The sequence below is a fragment of the Amphiura filiformis genome, chromosome 16 (genome assembly GCF_039555335.1).
Source record: "Amphiura filiformis chromosome 16, Afil_fr2py, whole genome shotgun sequence".
NCBI lineage: Eukaryota > Metazoa > Echinodermata > Ophiuroidea > Amphilepidida > Amphiuridae > Amphiura > Amphiura filiformis.
Genome location: NC_092643.1, coordinates 2,849,177 through 2,872,299, shown reverse-complemented (window position 1 = coordinate 2,872,299; position 23,123 = coordinate 2,849,177). Strand labels below are relative to the sequence as shown.

The following is a 23,123-nucleotide window of genomic DNA, read 5'->3' as shown; positions in this document are numbered from 1 at the left end:
ATTTATGCAACATGCCGAGCATTTGTGAATTTAAAGTTGAAAGTCGATAAACCATCAACAAAATTGAACTGAGTCCTGAATTGAAAGTCGATCCTGCAGTATCGGGCAGTAGGCCTACTCGTAGTCGTACTCCGTCGTCCACGAATCTGAAGAAAGCCCGGCCAAGCACCAACGTGATCTTCATCTCCGGTCTTCATCTTGTTTTTTACTGATATGATAATGCAAATGGACCGGACTCGTGAATGTCTCGGGAATGTCCATTAAGCAATTTAAAATTAGGCCAGCGCCCGCCGGATCAGTTGATTCGATTTCAGCCCAACTGAACATGCTGAATTTATCATTTTCATTGCGATACAGTTGAGTTGTTTATATTGAAAGTTGAATTCCCTCATCCATGTGTATTAACTGACTTTGATGAGCGAACCTCATTGATGTTATTTCTGGGAAGCGGTCGTGACCGCCCTAGTTATTTAAATGAGGGTATCCATGCCCAGGGAACACATGGTATATGGTACCTATTTTTAGCACCACATTTCGTCGGAGAGTACATGATTTACAGCGTGCACATAAAATGTAAACAAACGTGTAATTTGGGGAAATTATATTTTCAATTTCATCAGAATCTGTATAATTATGTGCTTGTAATTTTACGAACTTGTTTAACTGATTTTCAATTTTTTTTTAAATCAAACCATTACAATAGTCTGTATTTAATTTACACCAATACTGAGACCATATAAGGGGTGGTGCAATAATTATGTGTACCCGGAGGGGGTGAATTATAGGGGGGCAAAGATTTTTGGCAGGCCAGAGGGGGGGGCAAGCATTTTTTTGGCAGGTCAAAAGGGGGTCAAGCGATTTTTGGCAGGTCGAAGGGGGGGCAAGCAATTTTGGCACAGATATTTTGGGTACCGTTTCTACATTACGCCCTAAAAAAGCACAGGAAAACGTTAGGAACACATTCAAATATGCAAAATTTCCTGCTCGCAAGGCTTTCGCATATATGATAAGACAATTTAAGGTTTTAAATTTGGGTTTGTAAGGGGGGGGCAAAGATTTTTGGCACGCCAAAAGGGGGGGCAAAGGTTTTTGGCACGTCGAAAGGGGGAAACGATTTTTGGCATCAAAAGGGGGGCAAGCGTTTTTGGCAGACCATTTTGAGAATTCACCCCAGGAGTACACATAATTATTGCACCACCCCTAATAATGAATATAAATAAAAATCATGCGCTAAAAGGATCTGTAGGAAACCTGGAAGAAACATCAAATAGAACACCCTAATAAAATCTCCGACTCCCAAGTCATTATTTATTGGTTCTATTTATAGGTTTTTAGGTGGCGACAGATGATTGCGACAACATGGGAAAATCCCTAGCTAGTACCATAGCTGCAGAGTGCATGTACATACCAATTGATGATTTTTTTTAGTTTTTGAGGAGTGTTTTTTTATACCAGACTTAAATGGCGCCTACACAGGTGTGCGTGTGTGCGGTCACAATTTTTGGTCCATGCTCTGATCCAAACATTATAAGGGACGCACCATTTGATACTCGGGGGTAGGAAGTTGGGGTCGGGGGAGGTTCATGCATTTATACACAGTTAGGTGGGGAAGTTTTTTTTTTGGTTTTTTTTAGTGTTGGTGGGGAAAGTTTTTTTTTTTTTTGCTCATGTAGTGAAGTTTTTTTTTTGAAAAACTTCCTACCCCCACCCTTAGAATCTAATGGTGCGTCCCTAAATAGACCACAGACCTTGTATTAAAATGCGCAGTGGCTTGCACGGGAATTTTAGTGGGAGGGTGGGAGGGGTGCTTTTGAGGTGAGCATGGTGAGGTGCAGGGCCCATGTGCATGTTTACCGGCTGGGGGGGCAGAGTTAATGCAGGGCGGTGGTGGGTCCGACTGGGTCGGTAAATGTGGAATGTTTTCTGCAATGATTTATGGTTAAAGGGGTGGGTGGGTGCCCCATGGGCCCCGTCTCTTCCCCGAGTGCGTTAAAAAAAACCACGATGGGTGGGTGTAGTTCTGTCCTGGCAAGAAGGTTATGTTCGTAAATCATCTGACCTCGGGCCCCCTCCCAGGGGTCATCTGAGGTCAAATTACTAAAACTGTCATATGGGCATGAAACTTGTGAGGTACAGTCAACATTTAGAGCTAAAATTTTGGAAGATCATTTTTGGGGTCATCTGAGGTCAAACTACTAAAACCTATCATATGTGCATGAAACTTGGTGGGTACAGACAACATTTAGAGCCAAAATTTTGCAAGGTCATTTTGGGGTCATTTGAGGTCACCCATGGGTCATCTGAGGTCAAATTAGTAAAAACTGTTGTATTGGCATGAAACTTGGTGGGTACAGTCAACATTTAGAGCCAAATTTTTGGAAGGTCATTTTGGGGTCACCAGGGTTATCTGAGGTCAAATTAGTAAAAACTATCATATGGGCATGACACTTGGTGGCTTCAGTTACCATCAGCCAAGTAATCGCGCCCAGCCGAGAACCGCCAAATATGGGTAACCGCCTAGTAATATTATATTTCAATGTTTTGGGTTTTTTTTTCCATTTTATGCCAAGGGGGAGTAGATTTTGTTTGGGGTCAGCAGGTCCCCCCACGTTCATCCCATTCTATACACGTACAACAAAAAGTACAAGCACATAATTATAAAATTCTTAGATCATGCTTGTATTGAGCGCATAATTTGGAAACGAGACTTCAAGTTTTGCGCTCATGCATAATACCATGTAGGCCTATTTTCATTCAGTCATTACGGGATCAAAAATTCTAATAAAAAAATGGATAGTACAAAATTAGAGCGTCCATCCGACCCACACTTACACACGAACACCCCTCCCCAGCACCCCCCCACACACACACGCACCCCACCCCTACACTCAAGCACCTAAAACATTATTAAGAGCAGCATTCCGCAACGAGACCTTAGCACCCTCGCATAAACCGAGTGAGTAGATCTCGGTCATCACCGGATCAGTAACAAATGAGTAGGAATTCATCTAAAATTGACTAGCACGATATTCGAGTGAACCCCCGACCCACACACCCCAGCAGACACACACCCAAATACACCCCAGCATTATGACAAAACATAATTGAGCGCAGAATTCGGAAATGAGAATTTTGCGCTCATGCATAAAGAAACTGGGCGATTTTCATTCGGTCATTACGGGATCAGAAACAAATGAGTAGGAATTAATTTTAAATTGAATGCTATACGAAATTACAGTGTATACCCGACCCCAAACCCCATCATACACACGCCCAAATACACCTAAGCATTATGACAAAACATTTAATATTGAGCGCACAATTCGGAAATGAGACTTTTGCGCTCATGCATGAAACCGGTGATTGTCATTCGATCAACAGAAACAAAATGAGTAGGGTTTCAATTAAAAAAGAGAATAGTGCGATATTAGAGTGTAGGCCTACACCGACCCATACACACCAGCTGACACACACCTAAATACACCCCAGCACATGATAAACATTAATGAGCGCAGAATTGGGAACAAGACTTTTGCGCTCATGCATGAAACCGGTGATTTTCATTCAGTCATTACGCCGTATGCGTCCGGGATCAAAAACAAATGAGTAGGGAGAACCTACAAAGTACATCCGTCGGTCTCCGACCCACACAAACACACACCCTACACTCACCTAAATACCCCCAAGCTCATGTGATTTATAGGTTAATAATTTTAGATGCAAACACAAACACAAATTCGGATTTAGGTGCATAAAACTAACATTTTACATTTCCGGCTCAATTCTTTGAATTGGTTCGTGAAGTGTGTGTGTCATGTAGGGGGGTAATGCAGAGTTTGAGGGGGGGCAAGGTGAAACCCTACATACCACCAAGACTATATAACATAAAACATAGCATGAGTAGGCCTAAGCAGGTGATAAAACATTATTGAGCGCAGAATTGAAACACAATTTTTGCGCTCATGCATAAAACCAGTTGATTTTTTCATTCGGTCATTACGGGATCAGAAACAAAATGAGTATAGGAATTCATTTAGGTGGAGACAACGATTTTTTGGCAGGCGAATGTGGGGAATACCGTGGAAGTAAGAGTTCCATGGGTACTAGTCCCGGTATAGATACTTGTCTAGTCTCAGTCCACATCATATGCATCATCACTCCGGGAACACGTACATGTGCCGTTTGAATCACGAGGCCATCAAACTTCGGTTTCATTTTCCGCCAGACTGTACCCACCAAGTTTCATGCCCATCCAACAGTTTATACTAAAATTGACCTCGGATGACCCCTGGTGACCCGGAAATGACCTTCCAAAAATTTGGCTCTAAAATGTTGAATGTAGGGGCCTACACCCACCAAGTTTCAAGCCCATATGACAGTATTTACTAATTTGACCTCAGCTGACCCCTGGATGACCTTGGACGACCTTCCAAAAATTTGGCTCTAAATGTTGACTGTACCCACCAAGTTTCATATACCCATACGACAGTTTTGCTCATTTGACCTTAGATGACCCCTAGATAACTTTGGGTGACCTTGACCCACTAACCAATACAAACTTGTTCTGTATTGGGTCAAGATGCACCCACCCACCAAGTTTGAGGAACGTATCGACCCCTAGTCTCCGAGAAAATAGGTGCACCGACAGACTCACAGACCGTGAGAGTCACAGACAGCCTGACTACCAGTATTAATCATATAAATTATTGATCACGTGACCCACGTTTCTCAGGGTGGGGGTAGGAAGTTTTTTGAAAAAAAACCTCACCCACAACATGAGCAAAAAAAAAAACTTTCCCCACCAAAACACACACAAAAAAAGTATTTTCCCCACCTATGCATGGAATTAAAAAAAAATTCTTTCCCTAACCCCAACTTCCAACCCCCCGAGTATCAAATGGTGCGTCCCATCTTGAAAGATTCGTAGATATGATAATTAGCAAAACATTTATTATTACAAACAGCCTGGGACAAATTATCAATTGTTTACAACTTCAAAACTTGGCGTATATCGTATCTCTTCCGATGATTTATGAAGACAAGCAAGCACACACGTGTTATGGTATCATCCCGTCTTAACTGTGAGTTACCATGGTGACGGTGGATGGACCTGGTACAATGGAATGCGGCGCAGCACATATACCCTAGACGGCGACCCTGTGTATTCTACAAAACCCTGGATTTGCATCTGGAGCCGTGGGAATGTTTTGAATTGTGCGCGACAGCAGGTGCGTTTCAAATGAGGACGGACGACTGGTGAAATGTTTTGAATGATTTGGTTGATACGGGATCTTCTCCAAGGAATCTTTGATCTTCTCTTCCATCAACCCTTTTTCTTGTGCCTTTCTTAATCACTCTCTCACACACACATACCTGGAATAAATAAATAAGGAAGTATCAAAATAGGAATGAACAGCTCTTCAGGAAAATGAAAATCGTGAATACATCCCAGGATTTTATCGCCTCAAAGAAGAAGACGGAAAGGCATTCGATGTCGGGCCATTTCTATTTAATGGAACATCTATGGACATTATTTCTGGAATATATAATTGCAGCTTTTATATTTTCGATGATAGGATTTTATCGCCTCAAAGAAGAAGACGGAAAGGCATTCGATGTCAGGCCATTTCTATTTAATGGAACATGGACATTATTTCTGGAATATATAATTGCAGCTTTTATATTTTCGATGATAGATTTAATATAGGCCTAAAGGTAAGATATTTAAGCCAAAAAAAAGGCCGGGTCCTCAAGCTCCCACAGACGCATACGGGCCACGCCCGGGGCCACGGCACTTGTCGACTCGGCAAGAAACATCAATGGTGCCCGGTAATGGTGATGATGATTTTGTGGTGAAGAACGAGAACGTGAAGAAAAAGCTTCATAAGTAGCCCGAAACTCACGACCTTCTCTTTCCTATCCTCACATGAAGACTGTTGAGTGTTTCGGACTATCGACGTTGTTTTTACATGTAGATAATCTGAGTGATACCGGCGATGGGACGGAGCTCGGGAAGTCATTTGGTTTGGTTTCATGCTTCTTTGTTTCTCTCTTCAACTCTGGTAGCAGAATAATCTGGGTATGACCCAGAGCACAGCAGAGAAATCCTACTTTCTACGGTGACATTTTGTAACGAACCGAAGGGAATAAATTTAAGCCCAATGATCTAGGGCCTAGGCCTACTGTATATTTTCATCATGTTCTTCCATCGATACATGTTATTTATTTTTCGGTGGTTCTTCATATCTATTTCTTTTTTACAATTAGATATTGAGTAATGATATGATGATACACACCCAGGATAATGATCTTTCTCAACTTTCCTGGATACACACATTTGCACAAATTGTTAGCTACTCTATTACAATACATCTTTATGAAAAATACATTAGAAACTAAATGAATACAAATGTAATTTTAAACATGTAACTAGTACGCCCTATAATACATAACATTTTAATCATGCCCGGTATGAAATTTCGCACGACCGGTTTAGACCATGTTTCAGAATTTTTTGTGAATAATCAGCACGTTGTTTTATACTTCGGAACATGGTCAAGAAAGGAGTTTTAAACGACTGTATTTGATTGGATTGGTGAAGTACCTCTCTCAAATGTGTTTGTACTTATCAAGTGCTCGACAAAGAAGAGCAAATTGGATAATAGGCTTTATAAGCCGCGCAACACCCCGCTCATAAATGATAAATCGCTGGGCAGTCGTGGCTGAGTAGAATAACTTTCGACGGTATTTTAATTTATGTCTTACGGATTTTTATCAATTGATAAATCCTCTTGTACTTGCGGTGATTTGTATGTTTATGTTTGCTTTTTCTATAAAAACAAAATGACCAAAAAACAAAGCGTTTAGTACTTTGTATAAACCGTGGACAAAGGCTCAAGACTAGAAGAAGACAAGGAAACTTGCCGTTATTAACATGAATAAATATGCGCGACAGGTTTATGTTCTTCAATCATGCATGTGTGATCCATCGGTAAACTTTTTTTTGATAAAAAAAATGCTGATCCTGCATGACCTGACATCGCGAATTTACATCATTAGATGATCCTGACATCACGATTTATAATAATATTAAAATATGATAAACGCGAATTGTAGCCTACTGTTAAATTTTTATCTCGATGGTTTGATGCTATAAATAAATAAACAAAGTACTGGCTGTCGCGTGCCGGTATCGATCGCGAGGGTGTTGAATACTGCATTCATTTTGGATGGTCTTGACTGTCGACTGCATTGGGTGGAAATCATATCGATTAGGGTGCTCTGTACTTCTCGTATTTGCTACTAGTTTCTTTGCCATCACAATGGTTTATGGCCCATTGTTAGCTAGAGATTGAATACGAGTAGATTTGTCCAAAACGAGTACTTATGGTTTCACAGTGAATGTGTCACAAATACATGTGACATGCAAGAAATGCTTGTCGCATAATAGCAATTACTTTTACAATGTATGTTTACACATTACACAGATTATGTTATCATATTGATAATGACGACTTTATAGTGTTGAGTGGTATTCTGAAGAGGACATGTTACCAAAGTCCATACATATAAATGCCATGTATCATGCATAAGTTTGACCCATAGTCGCCTGGGATTCACTGTGCCCAGTCTGTGCCCTGTATTGACAAGTGCCCCAGCCCTGGTCCTTGGTGCGGTTATAGTGCAAACATCTAGAGTTAGTTAGTTAGTTTTGTTATACCGGCATAGATTATTAAATGAATTAATTTTAATGTGAGAGTGTCAACTACATCATAAAGTTTATGTACAATATAGATTGAGTACAGTATTCCTCTTCTTACGCTAAGGTTGATGTATGTGGAGGCATAACACTCAAGATAAACTTTGAAAGTTGTCAAATAATTTAACCCAAGAAGTCAGAACCCACATGGTAAATTTTGGTTAGACAAGAAGACACACACAAAAAAAAACTATAAAAAAAAAAGCCTAACTGCAGGCGGATGGACTTGCCAAGTAAGGTCAGTTGGTCAGGATTTTTTTTTTGAAGGTCCTGAGCCTATGGCTCTAAAAGTCACTGAAAACTTTATTATTTTCAAAACATTTCAATCAACTTCAAATGGCCAAATGGCTGTTTTACATGTACTAAACAAAAACCACACACCGTACACTCTGGGTCAATATTAAGGCCCCAAGAATCTTTTTCCACCTAATTGCAACTTCAAGTGCTGAATTGGATCATATATTGAACAGCGTACAATGTATTTTTGTATCTAATGACAAATAACAGGTATTCGCTATAAGGCCAAGGTTACTTTTAGTCTATCAGAACTCTTATTGCTACTGGGCATATATATTTAGTCTAGCGGTTGCTTGCACAAAACTACGTGGTAGATGGTACAACGAACTTGTAGAACTGATCCGTAAGGCGTAAGGGCTGCCATCCATGCACACATTATTTCACCGAAACATGTTACTTTTTTTCCAATATTTCAACTGATTAAGTATAACCTGTTATTTGCGCATAAAGAATTTTTCTTATTTTTGGAAATTGTGCCAGTTGATTTTAAGCGTCATTTATGCAAGTGTAAAGTAACTTTATATAAAATCTGTATTTTTGTGTGTTATTATTTTCACGCCTGCACATTCACTCGCGAAATTCACGAAAATAAAACCCTCGCGAAATAACAACATATACAGTACATTTAATTGGCAGATTATGACTTTTAAACCATGCGTATTAGGTATATTTTATTAAATTATAATATGAAGTCCCAGGTGATAAATTCCTTGAACCCATTTATTCCTGATTTTAAAATATTATATTTATATCTGCAAATTTCAAAATAAAAAGCCAACTTTTATTGGATTTAGAGTCCATGTTAAATTTAATAGGGAAACAGAATACTTTATTGCTAAGGGTAAAGACAAGCTTTCTGCCCATTTCCGTAAATGGAGATTTGATTTGTAATTTTAGCTGTATCTATTTCATAAAGTTTTGAAGGCTGCATGATCTATGATATGAGGTATGCTATGATTTTTCAACATTTGTTGCTGGATTGTATCATTGATGTTAAATTTGTGCTATTTTTTGTTTTTTGTGATCTTTTGTGATTTTTTTTTATTGCTTTGTAATTCTTTTTTGTGTGATATCTTGTAAAAATAAAAACACAGAAACATAAAAAAAAATTATAATATGAAATTCTAATTTGAAGATTTATAAATTACAAGGGATGCATTATATCATAATCTTGACCCAGATTTGACCCTGGTATCTCAGGACATGCCTTTTAAAAAACTTAAAATTTGCAATTTAAAAGAATCAGTTCTTTAAAAAGCATTCAAAATATGAAATTTTGTCTGTGAAAAATATAGACCTGTATTTCTTTGATTGTTTCTTTGAAGGCCGAGTTGTTTATAAAGGATTTAGTATTCACATACACTCACAAAATGACTAGTAACCTGTTCTATGAATGATGAATAAAAAGGAAGGAACTAATTAGACCCTAGCTTTTCAAAAACAATATTTATCTTAATAACTGATTTAATATAACTGCCAAAATATTACTTGCAAAATCCAACCATACACTCATTTAACTTTTTTCACAATATTCCTGTCAATCAAATGGTAAAGTACATTGTTCAAAACATACTGTCCAATGTTTTGAATCTCCTTAAATTTTTATAATGTGTCTGAGTACTAAAATACAGAAAATTGAACAAAGGCTGCCAACATTAATCTGCCTGTAGTAAAATCACATTATTCACACAGCCAACACATGAAACACACGTGAGGAAACTTATCCCTTGTGCAGGCAGTCACGTAGTCACTGCAATTGCCTAGCAACCACATAACACAATGAATTGTTCCATATTTAGCCATATTTTTCTTCTTCTTGGCTGCCTGATTGGAAGTGCTAGTAAAGGACTTTGTTAATCTTATGAATTGTTAAATAGATATTTACCATAAATAATGCAATTTTTTCAAATTCAAATCATGTAAATATCTCTGTACATATTTAAAAGACTATTACATGTACAGATATTGTGTCAGCTGGGGTATGATGGGTAATCTAATTCTTGCAATTTTGCAAAGGAATTTGTGTGAATTATTTGAATCTTGAAAAGCGAAAATGTATGCAAATGAAAGTATCTTACATCAAATTTGATTTGGGGATTCACAACAAAATTGTAATGCTGGTGAGAAGATTTTTTCTACCCGTATAAAAAATGTTTTAAAAGTATCACTGAAAGTGACAAGCCTACCAGAAATTTCATTTGAATGAACATTGCACATAGCTTTCAACAGCTGTATGCGATCCAACCACGATCGTATACAATGTATATCGCATATATCTTAAAATTCGATGCGAACACACAAATACTTAAAATACTAATTCATCACAAGTATGTTGGCATGGTTGGATTCACTTCCAATGTTACGCGCGCATACCCCCACACGCAGGCGGGTGGCAGCTGTGTTTATTCAAATTTTTGTAGATTACTACATGTATATTTCTCTTATTAACTGAAATGAAATGGCAAATGATCAAATCAATTTTTGACAAGTCGTTCGGTTTCCATACTCGCAAATAATTCCCACTAATGAAACCTTATGTCCATTCTTCTGGAACTGATTAGCTCGTGATCAGAACCCTTGCTTGCTATATTTTAGAAGGACCAAGTTATGAAAACCATGTCGAGCAAGTAAAACTAATTTGTAAAGCATTCACAAGCCTAAAACCACTGTCAATTCTAGTAAGTGTAGTAAGACTATATAGTCAAGAAAGCCAATGCATTTCTGAATATTGATCACAAATACAAAATACCAAATTAATTATGACAGAAGGATATGGTGCAACGGAAACACAAATTGGTCAGCAGCTGGTTACACATAATGGCCAATAATAACCAGGGCTATAAGATCTCACAACTACCAAATTGTCACCCTACTACAACAATTGCCTTAGTTATTTTTTGTAATTTTGGGAACAAAGTACCAAATGTTCAATCATGCATCGGTTACGTAATCACCCTAATTATTTCAGAGTATTCCCTTTAATTTGTTTCATTATCATTTGTTCTTGTGCAAAGATTGGTGAATAAATATGTTTGATTAACCCTAACACCAGTAAAAACCACAAAATACCACGATGAAAAATTCATAACATGCATGCATCCCAGGGTCTGCGATGACGCAATCACCCGAAGTGTGATATGATCACGGAATTGCTGGCCGGGCCGCAATAACCCGAGCAGCTACCGGTCCGCGTTCGTTCGCTTGGCATGCGAGGGGTCAAAGGTTCGAATCCCGGGGTGCCAAGTGAAAAATTCTTCTTCTTCTTCTTGAAAAAATCGGATCTTCTCTGACTTCCGATACCAAAAAGCATGGGTCAGTGTTAGGGTTAAAATACATGTATTTTTCCAGATTAGAGTGTCCTTTACCCCTAACACCAGTAAAAACCACAAAATACCACGATGAAAAATTCATAACATGCATGCATCCCAGGGTCTGCGATGGCGCAATCACCGAAGTGTGATATGATCACGGAATTGCTGGCGGGCAGCAATAACCGAGCAGCTACCGGTCCGCGTTCGTTCGCTTGGCATGCGAGGGGTCAAAGGTTCGAATCCGGGGTGCCAAGTCAAAATTCTTCTTCTTCTTGAAAAATCGGATCTTCTCTGACTTCCGATACCAAAAAGCATGGGTCAGTGTTAGGGTTAAGGGGTACTACACCCTGCCCAATTTTATTTGCCTATTTTTGCATTTTTCTCAAAATTATAGCCTTTGGTGACAAGTAAGATATGTATATTATAGGGCAAGGACTACAACTATTGCACTGGAAATTTTATTTCAGCACAGACAACAGTTGTGGAGTTACAGTCAAAAATGAGGGAAAAGCAATATTTGATCAATAAATCAATAACTACTTGCCTTGAGTTGCTGAATTTTCAATGCAGTAGTTGTAGTCCTTGCCCCTATAATATACATATCTTACTTGTCACCAATGCACTATAATTTTTGTGAAAAATGCAAAAATAGGCACAAAATTGGCCAGGGTGTAGTACCCCCTTAAATGCATCTTTGAACCATATTCATATTTTGTACATTGTTCTCAAAATTACAAAAAATGACTAACATATGTAGGTAATTACTGTAATAGATATGTGTACTGGTCATTAACCTTATAAGTGTTGTAATGAGCCCTTCACTACATAAGAAAAACAACAGGTTGACCAGCAATATTGTTTACGATTTGCCATGTTTTGGAATTACATTCTCTCTAATGCAATAAACATGCAAATTTCTACACAGAAAAGAGGAAACAGAATGCGGGAAATCATTAAAAATAACTTGATCTCTCACATCTGTGGTATACTTGATGGATTTAACACTCATTACCAAACTAAATTGTAACCAAAATCATGTAAATTTCCATTCATTTTAATATTTAATTTATACATCATTTTTTCCATAAAACAGGCAGTACTGGTAATGTAAAGGGCATTCAACCTTGTTTCTACAATGTATGGTGAACTGAGAGATCATAATATTCATTAAACACCTTTTCACAGAACTTCATGCACTGTTGCACAGTCTACTGGCTTGTTGTTTACTCAGGTTGATCACTATATTTTAACAACAAACATTTTTTATTAACTTGATATAATTTATTATAAATTCAAATTGAGCTATGCAACAAGCAACATACAATCATGTGGATAGGAAATAGATTGCAGCTTGCTCAAACTTGATTGATATAAATTCAATTTTGCACAGGTGCAAAAATCAACATTATAATATTATATCAATATAATATTATATCAATTTATTTATTATAGAATTGTCATCTTTCAGCTTGCTCACTGACCTTGAAATACAAGGTCAAATTCTGAAGAAAACAGCTTAAAACAGTTGACATATTACAACCAGAAGAGACTGTTTTAGATCTAGAGACAGAATAATTAATTAGGTCAGTATCATTCATCAACTAACTGTATTGAAATGAAAACCTTTTTACATGAGAATTTTAATTTAAAATTATAATTTAATATTTTGTTGATGATAGTTAAATTAGATGACACTTGTTGCAAGGTTAAAAATCTACAATACATTTTAATTGCCCACATGAAACGAGGTGAAAACTCAACTATCAAACAGGCTAGAAATAAGGAAAATAGTGGTGCAAATCTATATCACTTGGTCAGTTGACCGGTAAATACATGTACTATGGACCACAATGGCCTCATTCCAATGGCATAGTTCAATAACCTCAATTAAACACTGGTAGTACAAAATTTGACCTCAAATTAAGAGTTTTTGTATCCAAATTTTCAAAGGTCATTCAATGAATGTACAAATGTATTGGGGTTAAAGAACTGTGCCCTGATAGATGAGCATGTTGTGGATCCTAGTGATGGGTCATTGGTATGCCACAATAGCCTACTTCCTTTATTATTTGAATGCGGGAAATGAAAAATTGAGAAATGACATACGTATGCTCACCAAAGGTTATAAACTCAACTGATGGTTTCCTGATCTTCTGGCTTGTACATAATGTACTTTCTTTCTTTGTTATTTAAACATTTGCATCTAGCAATTTTGAAATAAATACCGTACTTGAATTTGTTAAAAGTATGCTCATGTGGATCTGCATATAATGTATGCATCCAGCTTTATTACTTGAAATTCAATGGCTGATCAAAATCAATTTAATTTTTTTGAGCCATCATTAAAATTCTATATTTTCTTATAAACCATATGATGAATGATGATGGTTAGTAAATCATAATGTGTTCATCAAACTGTGAACAACAATGGTACTTGAATGAAATTGAATAATTAATAGGCTTAATTGCCCAAGGACAGGAGTACTGGGCTATTATTTTTCATTAAGTGTAATTTACTGTAGTGTTTGTGACACAAGTGAAATTCATTTATAGAGGCTGCCTCACAATAATTGAGTTAATCGGTATCTTTATATCAAAATTTTAAAATCAGTAGTACACAACTCAAGTCCAAAATTGAACATTTAGTTGCTGAAATTGTTTACAAATTGTCTGCACAATTGTTTTTTCTTCACATAAATTTTATCAGAGCAAACAAGGTACAGTAATTATATGCTAAATTAATACTTGTATAATTGAACGAGAATGTCGGCACCAGAGGCGCAGAGGGGATGAGGCTATTATGAATATGATTGCTCATGTGCTTGCTAGCTAGGCGTGGGCGATATTGGCAATCAGGAATCATAATGTATTTTTCAGAAGATAGATGACACAATGGCAACATAATTATATCAAATAACACAAACTGGTTGGTACTAAGCATCTATCTGATGGGACCAGGCTCAAACAAAATGCTTGTGCCAGGCTAAAACAAAAGCATAGATATTAAAATCATAATTATAATTATATTATGCATGCTGGAGCGATTCTGAGCTTGACTTGCTTCTTCAATCAATGTGTGTGATGAGTATACCGTGTACTATGCTTGTAAATGTGAACCAGGTCTCTGCTGTTATACGCACAGTCCTGGTTTAACAGTATAATTATGTGTACACACATTTTTATACGCTGGGGCTTAATCGAAGGTCATTATTTTAATATGTTTATAAACTTTGTCCCTAGCCACAAAATCCAATGACAAGAGGGCTGAGAGGCCATAGTTTAATGTCAAACAAAGCTGTTGTTTGTAACATTAAATATCATGCAGGTATATATTTCTCACTAAATATCATTGCTAATCACATCTTCTATTTGGAGACTCAATTAAAGTCAATTTTATAAAATTTGTTAACTGTACTCCACTTTGACTTGATCCCTGGCCATACAGATTTTGATTGATATTATTTTATTGCAAATTCGTGGCCCGTGGGCCAAATTACATACAATAAATTACAATATAAAAATACACATATAAAACAATCAGAATTAAATATTTAAGCAAAAAATTGCACATGATAAGACACACACAAAAATACACAATTTGAATTACATTATTTAAGAAAATTGCATATATAAAAGTCACAGTAAAAACATTTATCATAATATTGCACTTTTTAACATTATAAAATGACACGAAAAGATTATCATATACATGTAAAAGTATAGCATGCAGAACAACTCTGGGTGGCAAAGAAAGAGCAAAACTTATTTATTAAGAATATCAACAAAAAAGGGAAGAGGACTATTTCTGAAACGATTAGTCCTAGTCCTAAATTGAGAAAAATTATTACTGTTACGCAAAGAACGGCCATGACACTCCTTTCTGGTAGGAGGGATGAGAGAACTTGTTCGATCAGATTTGGCAAGCCCTTCGGCGAACCTAAGACAGTGCTCCTCCTCCTATCAGAAAGGGTGTCAAGCTTGCAAACTTTAAGCGCATCACTATAGGATAAATAGTGCCGACCCAGGATTGTTCTGCATGCACGTTTTTGAATGGCTTCTATTTCATTGCACTGTTTAGCTGAGATACCAGAATGCCACACCACATCAGCGTACTCAAGAATTGGCCTGACATATCCACTATATACAACACCAAGCTCTTGAGTGGAGAAACCAAAAGCGTTTCAAGGTTAAGTAGCATGAACAACCGGAATTAGCCTTTTTAACATTGCGTCCATCTGGACATTCCATTTAAGGTTGTTCTGTAGCCACAAACCAAGAACTTTGGCTTCGGTGACGTATGATAGTGGTTCAGTACCAATTCTTAAGTCGTGATGCGGTGGCAATGGATTAGAAAAAGCAATTTGCATGGCTTGACACTTGCTGGGATTCAATTTCAGGTGGCTGTCACTAGCCCACTCTGAGAACTGATCAAGATCATCCTGAAGTGAACTAGCACAACCACCGGAAAAATTCTCAGCAAATGTCAAGTCATCAACATATTTCCAACAGCGACTACCAGCTTCTTGGGCAGCTTCATTTATAAGAATTTGAAACCCAATTGGGCCAAATTTTGTACCCTGGGGTACACCACCATGAAGAGTTGAATAATCTGAAAGTACACTGTTGTATCTGACACACTGTTGACGGTTGCGGAGGAAATCGCAAATCCAAGGAACAATGGACCCACGGACTCCCCATATCGCGATCTTACCAATAAGAAGCGTGTGGTCGACAAGGTCGAACGCTTTCGAGAAATCCGTAAGTACCACTGTCCCTATATTGCGATTCCTCTCCGCTCCCTGGAAAAGAAAATGAACAAGAGAAACTAAATAATGAGAAGTTGACACTCCTTTTACATTACCATATTGGCCGATGTCAATATCATTTTGAATATCATTTAGAACCCAATCAGTAATGAAACCTTCAGCTATTTTGGCAAAAATTGATGTGAGCGAAACAGGTCTCAACTTATCAATACTTGGTGGGTACTGTTTAGGAATAGGGATGACAATTGCCTTCTTCCACTGCTCGGGAACATAACCCTCACGATATGAAGTATTCAAAATATCGGTAAGAGGCACACTTAACTCATATGCAAACTCTTTGGCCAGTTTGGGCGGAACTTGATCAGGGCCACAAGATTTGGCAGATTTAAGTTTGCTTAACTCAGCATAAACTTCCCATGGGTATAACTGAGGAACTGGCTCTTCAGCAGGAAGATAAGATGGTAACCTGCTACAGTCAAGAGGATCTAAACAATCAGACACATGAGCGAACTTGGAATTAATAGCATTGGCAATGCCTTTCAAATCTTTGTCCTCAATACCCTGGACGTAACTCACATAGGGTACCCGGGCACAAAATTACCTGAAAATCCCAGTCAGAATGTAAACAAGGGCTTCCACAGTGTATTACCATAGCTTTCAGCACTACTGGAATTACAAAAATCTCTGATATGTACAGCAACAGTTTTCCTTCTACATTTCCTTTTTTTTCTGGTGCACCAACAGCTAAGCCTCCGAGACAGCCTGGAAACAATCCCCTTAGCCCGAGGCCTGATACCTACCTTTCATACAACCAGGAAACCTGTCATCCAATTCCTCCTGTAGCTTTCGTGGTGACATCCAATAGCCCACTTGACCTTTGATTCCATCTTCAACAATAGGTATAGTATCCCTCTGATTTTTGGTTGAGATGACCGTTTTGTGTTCTACCCTAGCTACATCTTTGGGATCTGTTAATGCCAGATAACTGCACAGAAAGAAAGGAAGGAGGATTGTCTCAATGTTAACTAGATCTGCCTTTGTTAAGCACTTGTGGTGACTTCATCATGTGGTGCGCACCCAGAGGGCATGCTTTTAGGGCTCAACCCAGCCCTCTCCTCAGGGTTTAAATATAATTTTGCAGACAATGTTATCACTGTGGTTTTCATAAGTTTTAACAAAGAAAAAACAAGTGAATTTTCATATAATATTATCTTGCAAAGTTTAATAACTTCAGAACTAGTTTGGCGGACTTAAAGTGCCCTTTTCTCTAACAGGTCACATCTAGGGTATTTTCTAAAGTAGACAGGCAATAGACATTTGTAATAAACAAAGATATTAATTGGCATGTTTTTGCAAGGAGTAAAATCTTGTTGTGAAGTAGTGCAATTAGTAGCAGGGGTAGCGCTAGGTTGCTTTTTGGGGTCCTGGACCCACCAAAATAGAGTTCGGACTTCGGACCCCCTATTTTTAAATTTTCTGCAAGTTCAGGGGTCCCTGCAGACCCCCAGTTTTTCAATCTAGCGCTATTGGAGACATACTATTTATGCTGCACATTTGTGCAACTCGGACTCACCAAACTCTACTCCGGACCCCCTACTTTTTAATTTTCTGCAAATTCGGGGGTCCATGCGGACACTGGAGTGTAATAGTTCTAGCGCTACCCTTGATTAGTAGTACACAAACAAACAAACGTAATTCTTACCAGTTGTCATATTTAGGTAGTTTCTTCAGTAACCCATCCTTTTCTAGTTGCTTAATAAATGACTGATTTTCTTCTTCTGACCCATCACAAATATAAATTTGGTCTGGTTTACAAAGTCCTGCTTTTTCAAGTACATACTGTCTCACATGTGGTTGGAGATCATTAAGGTTGCCATTGGCAACTTTGATAGATGCAGCAGCAATGGCATCTGATGCTGCTGATGATTTGTGTCGTAACCCATGGTGGAGATGGGTCTGTGCGGCCAAACTCTTGGCAACATTGTATGTCCGGCTGTAAAGATACAAAAGGTGTAAGTCATATGGTATTGCTGGTATATATCCAAACAATCACATTTTGCAATTAATGGGCGCTCTAGTTTTCTTTCAGCAGTCTGCCGATTTGGTACAGTTTATAGCGTAACACAGTAGTGGGGTTCTGTTTGGCTAATTGAATCATGTCATCATCACATCAGCACCACATTCACTGCTACAAGTATGAGGGGCATGGTTAGGCCCAAGATGATTTCAAAACCATAATATGACCCGAGGCGCAGATTATAATCGTCTGCTCCACAGATTCTGCCTGTTTCAAACAGCGTCTGGAATTCATGCACATTTATAATGAGCCCCTTTTTCCCGCTGGATTGAGTAAATTTCATTTTTTCCGCAGTTTTATTTTTTCTTCTAAACCCCCGCACAACTATTACCGTAACTTAAGATGGCCTTATTTAAATGTACTATATGCTGCATCATTGTCCACTGGCCATGGGCGCTTAATGGAACGAATATGTAAAACCAAAACCCTATTTCTGATCTACATATATATGTATAAAGTGGGATCAGGAAAATTTACAATTTCTGGCAGAGAAGAACGGCAGTTGCAAGGTCTTAGCCAGCCATGCGTCCACACGTCTTTAAAACGGCCTAATCTAATTTTAGACGGGTGGATTTAATGGATTTTACAGATGTGATAGCTCTAAAACAGATGATTTTAAGGAACGATGAACTTGAGACTAATTCAGAGTAGGCATCGTCGATGTTGGAAATAATTAATATCGATTTATTGGTCATTCAATATCGATATAAATCGCTAAATCGATTTTTCAAACTTCAATGTTCAAATAGCTATGAATGTATTTTACACCAATGGTTCCGAATTTGGCAACCTTCTATTCATCATTTTTGCATTGTCAAACTTGTCCCAAAGACATGTTTTAAGCTTATAAAATACCACTTTTCATATTTGTTTTCCTTTCAAAGATCTGCAAACTATTATATTTCATTTGCAACACCATAAACTTTACTTCCTTTATCCTGAACTTTGTAAAATTTCCGGGAAAATTTCCTTAGAAATCGATGCAAGAAGCAAATCGCCCATGTTAATTGCGCAATCACAGGAAGTAGATAATGATCATGTGACCAGATCTTATTCTTCAGGAAATGCAGGATCGTTAAAACTGCTTGCAAATGTTGAAGACATTTATATGCTTATTTATGTGTGTAAAATATCAATTTTGATGGAGTTGTAACTTTAGAAAAATGAATAATTTTGAAAACAAGTGCATTCTGGGAATTTTAACACATGTGAGAGCGCACCACCAATGATTGCGCCATTGGATTACACAGGGAAATACGCACGTTTGGATGGCGTTTTGTCACTGCAAAAACGTAATATAGATAAAAAGTTTGGTATCAAATTAAAGTTTATCACGTGTAGAATATTATTCTTAAACAGAATATATTGGTGACCATCTACTTTTTTTGCTATTTGGCCGCAAAGAAAAAAGGTGCAAATTTAACCCTAAAAAATCACTCAATTTTTGAAACCGGACGTTGTTCAAATTCGCGCCAAAACTTCACCTCTGAAATAAAATATTGGGATTTTTTCTCAGATTCCTTCATGTAGACACTTGTCGGAAGCAAATGAGCTGAAAAAGTGTGAATTTTGACATTATCTTTAGAAAATAAAGCCGCAACTAGCTGAAATAAGCGGTGGCCTATTTTAACCGAATTTCACTGGTACATAAATCGTGGAGTGATTTGGTGGTGCGCCCTCATGTGAGAAGCAAAATGACCGCTGACAGGGGTGTCGAGAATTGAGGTACATGTATACATATATATTTTTTTTCCATTCCAAAAATAATTAAAACCATTTTAAGTCGCTTAAAAACGTTATAGACATTTAATAAATGCCTTTATGCACGTAAAATTTGATGGGGCTTAAACTTTATAAAAATGACTTTCGAAAACAAATGGATTGTGGGGAAACAGGAAATGTGTGGATTATGGTAAGACAAAAATGGCGGCGTACACACAGAATTTCAATGATGAGAGAAAAATGTTTGATATAATCCTATCGTTTTTCATAGTTTTGCTCCTTATTTTTTTGAATGAAGAACGTTTTTAGAAAAATATATAACTTCTTATATAAAATATGAAGCAGGTAGGGGAAAGTCGCCAGGAAAGTTATAATACGGCGAGATTTTTCACGGTAATGTTGTGACAGATGACAAATTATGAAGGCTTGACATGTAGTAGGCCTACTGGCCGATATAAATACTCTTTTATCAATATATCGGCAACTCTGATATATCGATTTTGTTCAGAAAGTGATATCGCCGATATTGATATTATTGGATAGTCGATTTTTTGATAATTATCGATAGATCGACGGTCTTTAATTCAGAGTGACATGTAAAGGCCAAATCAGGACATATTTGACCCCAGTGACCCCTCCATGGGTATAGACAAGTTGTTTTATATTTGAGGGTCAAATTTTGGTATCTGCTTGGACGGGTGGTTTCTGATTTCTGGCTAAGACTCTAGGCAGTTGTTTTCATTTTGAGAGCGTGCATATCGTAAACACAGAAGTGGGGTTCTGACTGGCTGATTCAATTGCCTGACAACAGACCGATAATCTGATGGCGGATTTACGCATCAAAACGTTGGTCGGCGCACACAAAGCTCTTGACTTTGAATGTCGCTCATTAACTTGTGTCAATCTGAGCAAGGGACTGCTGTTCTCAGAAATCGAGTGTAATAATAATTTTTAAGCTCAAAACAAAATGCTGGTTTTAAATTTTCCTGCGGCTTGCCACTTTGACAACAAGCGTTTTTGTTTCACTGTGCAGTCCCACCAGAAACGCTAGCGGTGGACCAGTGGCAAGACGATATATATCGATCACTCCAACGCCTTTACCCAAAGCAGCCGATTGCCTAGGAGTGAATTCAAGTCAACTCAGGAGCGGCGCTGCTCTTTTGAGAACAAAAACAGCGCCGGCAGCAACTTGGCTTTCATACTCATTCTGTTTGCGATAGATGGCTACTTCGTCAAAATTTTGCTGTTCCATCTGGCCCCCGCCGACACGAAGGGGACACTTTTACTGGCATTGCACTCAATGGGGGAAATCACAAAACATGCCATAAACCTCTTGATGAAACAATTCCAAAAGTTTGATTTCTATTTCTAAATCTTGATCAGGAAAATCAACTTTAAATACCCGGTACATGTAAAAATAAGGCAATGCAAATTGGTATTTTCTGTGCTGAGAAAATTGACTTGAACTGAAAGGCCCTGTACAAACCAAGTGCAATTCATGAATTGATGGAACAGGTCCGACCAAGAGAATGTCGTTCCCATGGATTAAAGAGATACAGACAAATAATACAAACAGTTTGAGTTTACAATCAAAGTCTCAGACTCAGCATCACTTGTTAAACATGATAATGAGGGCCAATTGTTCCATGAAAATGCGACAGGCACATTGGTCTGTTGCCATGGTTGTAGGAATGCTCTATCATCATAATCGTCATGATCGTGTATGCGAAGGCACTGCAACGCCGACGCTGCCATGATTGTTAGACACGAACGATCCGCTCTCATCATCACAAATATATGCGAGAATTCACAGCATACAATGCACTAGGACTTTCACTGTCATGACTGTTGGTTTAAATAGTCTGTACTTTTACATGTTTAAACTACAACAGTTTTATAGAGTTTAATAATTAAATTTAGTCTGCATGGACGTACATACTCATTGTACTAACCAGTGTTCGAAATTTTGGTTGTCCGGTTGCCCGGGACAACTAAAAAAGTCGCTGGACAACCAAAAATACTGATTCGGTTGTCCGCCGGACAACCATAAATCTGTAGCCAAAACTCACCTTTGTATGTGTATCTTTAAGCCGATGGTAATATTCCAAGTACGGACAACCAAAAACTTAGGCGGACAACCAGAAATTGTAACCTGGTTGTCCGTGGGACAACCAATTATTTTTCCTTAATTCGAACACTGGTACTAACTGACTAAGTCTAAGAATAGATAGAGAAGATAAATAATAATTTAGTACGTCCATGGTCTGTGCTGTATGCTGAAACCACCGGCATTACCGCCACCGGCCCAGTACAATCGGCAGTTGTCAAAATCATTCATGATCATGTTCAACTTCATGTTCATGCCGGCATTGCCAGGTGGTGTTCATGATCATTGTCACATTGACAAGTTCATGAGTTGTACTACTCACCGCGTAAATATATTACGTAAGCTTATTAAAGATGACATGGTGTTTCGCTTCTTTGTTGCCCCACTTCATTCAACAAAAATCCTCAAAATTGTTTGATACTTTTCCTTCTTTCAAATTCTTGAAAGTTCAGAAAATGCATGCCCGAATATCAGCTGATTCTGTCTGCACGTAGCGATCGTGAAACAAGAAAAATTATTCAGTGACCTCTGGACCACCGACCCGCGCTTGACCTTTTTCACATTTGCATAAAATTAACGGATGCTAAACTGGATTTTCGGTTTTTTCCATTAAAAAAATGATCAAAATTTAGAAATATCTTCTTTACTAAACAAAATAAAAATAAAATAACAGCTCAAAGTAAATTACTTTGTTTATAGAAATTTGACACCTGCGTTTTTAAACATTTTCTGCAGAGTCATATCATGGTCATATTTTTATCAGCTGGTAGAAAAAAATTTCCATAGAGGGGTGTGGTGGTTTTCTGAAACGCTGATTGGTTCATCGACTGGAGGCACGATCAGAATGACGCAATCCCAAACACCACAAATTTTTGATGTCACTATTTTTCCCTGAAAAGTAAAAGTTATTATCCGAAATAAACCTGCCTCGCCGCACCCATATGAGTTGAAGCGAGTTTTGAAGCAAGGAATCAAAGGAGTAAAATTTAAAGAACTCCTGTGTATGATATCTGATTGACTTTAATTTGCATTTTCCGAATATTTTTCTCTGTTGAAAATTTTACCATGTTTGCAAACAAAAGTA

General features: G+C 37.8%; 1 protein-coding gene across 1 annotated transcript in view; it reads right to left on the bottom strand.

Annotated features, from left to right (window-relative positions):
* Nucleotides 1-22,580, bottom strand: part of LOC140135421 (phosphoenolpyruvate carboxykinase, cytosolic [GTP]-like) — a 42,739-nt gene extending 20,159 nt beyond the window's left edge. The window contains exons 1-3 of the mRNA XM_072156915.1: nucleotides 22,362-22,580; nucleotides 17,836-18,126; nucleotides 16,934-17,118 (exon numbers count right to left, since the gene is read on the bottom strand). Coding sequence (XP_072013016.1) covers nucleotides 16,934-17,118; nucleotides 17,836-18,126; nucleotides 22,362-22,399 — 514 coding nt within the window. The 5' untranslated portion in view covers nucleotides 22,400-22,580. The remainder of the gene's footprint in view (nucleotides 1-16,933; nucleotides 17,119-17,835; nucleotides 18,127-22,361) is intronic.
* Nucleotides 22,581-23,123: the final 543 nt, after the last annotated feature.